The 2,347-nt window shown below is 37.9% G+C and overlaps 1 protein-coding gene across 1 annotated transcript; it reads right to left on the reverse strand.

Annotated features, from left to right (window-relative positions):
- Positions 1-595: 595 nt before the first annotated feature.
- Or6c203b (olfactory receptor family 6 subfamily C member 203B) lies at positions 596-1,531 on the reverse strand. The gene has a single exon (NM_001395585.1). It carries the CDS (start codon positions 1,529-1,531, stop codon positions 596-598), a length of 936 nt encoding a protein of 311 aa, NP_001382514.1.
- Positions 1,532-2,347: the final 816 nt, after the last annotated feature.

Here is a 2,347-nt window from a genome sequence, read left to right on the forward strand (position 1 = left end):
ACATTTTTCACTATCCTACATGTATTAAAAGTGATAGAATTTCATCCTATTTTATGGTGAAAAGGTTTCCCTGCTATACATGCGGGACAGTTTGATTATCTGCTCACTATCTTATTCCCATTTCTCCTTTGTATCTCTGAGAGTACATGGTGGGGAGGGGGTTGTGATTGTGTTTTTCTGTTTTTTTTGTTTTGTTTGTGTCCTCTTCTGTTTTAGGACCTAAATAGTGCTCAACTTAAGGCGAATACACACTAGTTTCCATTAAATGAATTAGTGAATTAATCAATTGAAAGTTTTGATTTAGAAAAAAGAATGGTGACTTACTTTTTTTGTTGAAGATATAAAAATCTGCTGGCAATTGCTTCTCTATTGTTTTAGTTTTCACTATCATTTTCTGGTATTCTAAATTTTAAAGTGAAACAGGGGTTATGGTTTATGAAAGTTATTAGCACACATGGAAGGATGTGATCCTAATAGAGGTTTGTAGGAGAAGGAATGTTAATCGACTACAATGAGAAAGAGTGTTCAGGAAAAGTCAGCCTGACCCAGAAGTTTGGGAAGTATACCGTCCATGTTTATTGGGTTTCATCCTGTCTTATTTCTTGGAAAATGCTATAATTCTTTTTATTGAATCACAGAAGGCTTGCTTGACTTGCCTATTCCTAAGTGTGTAGATGAAGGGGTTTAGCATAGGAGCAATGGAAGTAGTGAGGACAGTCACACCCTTGTTGATGGCCACCTCCTCCTTTGCGGAAGGCTTGATGTAGATGAAGATGCAGCTACCATAGGTGATGGAAACCACAATCATGTGGGAAGAACAGGTAGAGATGGCCTTTTTCTTTTGTTGGGCAGAAGGGAATCTAAGAACTGCCTTGATAATATTAATGTAGGAGAGAACAACACACACCAGCGTTATAATGAGAGTCAGTACAGCACAGATGAGAACTGTGTGCTCCATGAACCAAGTGTCTGAACAAGAGATTTTAAGGAGAGGGGAAGCATCACAGATAAAATGATCAATGATATTAGAATCACAGAACTGCAGATTTAGGCCGAGGCTAAGTGGGGGAATTAAAATAAATAAACCAGCTACCCAACAACAAAACACAAGTCTTCTGCAGACAGCGGTATTCATGGTAGTCAAATAGTGCAGTGGCCTGCAGATGGCCACATAACGGTCATAGGACATGGCAGCTAGAAGAAAAAATTCAGTTACACCAAAGAGGTCGGTAAAAAATACTTGGGCAACACAGGCATTATAGGTAATTGTTTTGTCACCTGTTGCTATGCTATACAGGTATCTGGGGATGCTTGCAGATGTGAAGGAGATCTCTAAGACAGCAAAGTTTTTAAGGAAATAATACATGGCTGTTTTAAGGTGAGGATCCACTAAGACGAGGGAGATGATGGCCAGATTTCCAGTTATGCTCAGTGAGTAGGTGAAGAAGAGAATGATAAAGATAAGAACCTGCAGTTGTTGGTCATCTGTCAGTCCAAGTAAGATGAATGTTATGACAGTGTGGTTCCTCATCTTTGATTTCTGTTTTTTTAGATCTGCAGAGAACATTTAGAGAGTTTTAAATATAGATTCCATTTTAAATTTGTCAGGTTTTTCTTATTCATTATACCTCAAAAATTACCCTTTAAATGCATAATGTGGAAGGACCTGTAAGTCCTGTGATTCTGTTATTTTATGTGAAACAAAAATCCCTTTTGGCTCAAGAAGTATCAAAACTAGGTGGAATTATATGATGCTTTGTTCAAGTGTGTTGCTCCTTTGTAAAGTGCCGAAACAAGCTGGACAATGTGAGAGAACTATGCACAATTCTGTCACTTCTGGCCTCTATTGTAACTCTGTACTTGAAACATTTAATTGTGTTTACTGCAATTTGTGTTTTCACCCTGAAGACATCCAGACTTAGCATTTATGAATATACAGTACATGCACACGTATCAACTCACCTATGTGTACAACATACCTATAAACACTATAACAGACACAGACACAGACACAGAAACAGACACAGACACAGACACACACACACACACACACACACACACACACACACACACACACACTCACTTCTATAGTTGCTGCCATGATACTGCCTGCCTTCTTATTTGGTTTCTCTGTTCCCTAGTGATCACTTAACAATTCAGAGCAATAATAATAACAATAGCAGAGAAGCCTTTAAAGCACGATGTAATTATGCAGAGAACACACACATTCTCTCAAGAAATACTTTGAAAAATAAATTTCAAAGATGCTGTCTGTGATGACTCCCCACCACATCATATCAAGTTTGAATCTACTTTTCCCACATAGCCTTAAGCTCATGATAAAACA

This window comes from Rattus norvegicus, chromosome 7, assembly GCF_036323735.1.
Source record: "Rattus norvegicus strain BN/NHsdMcwi chromosome 7, GRCr8, whole genome shotgun sequence".
Classification (NCBI taxonomy): Eukaryota; Metazoa; Chordata; class Mammalia; order Rodentia; family Muridae; genus Rattus; species Rattus norvegicus.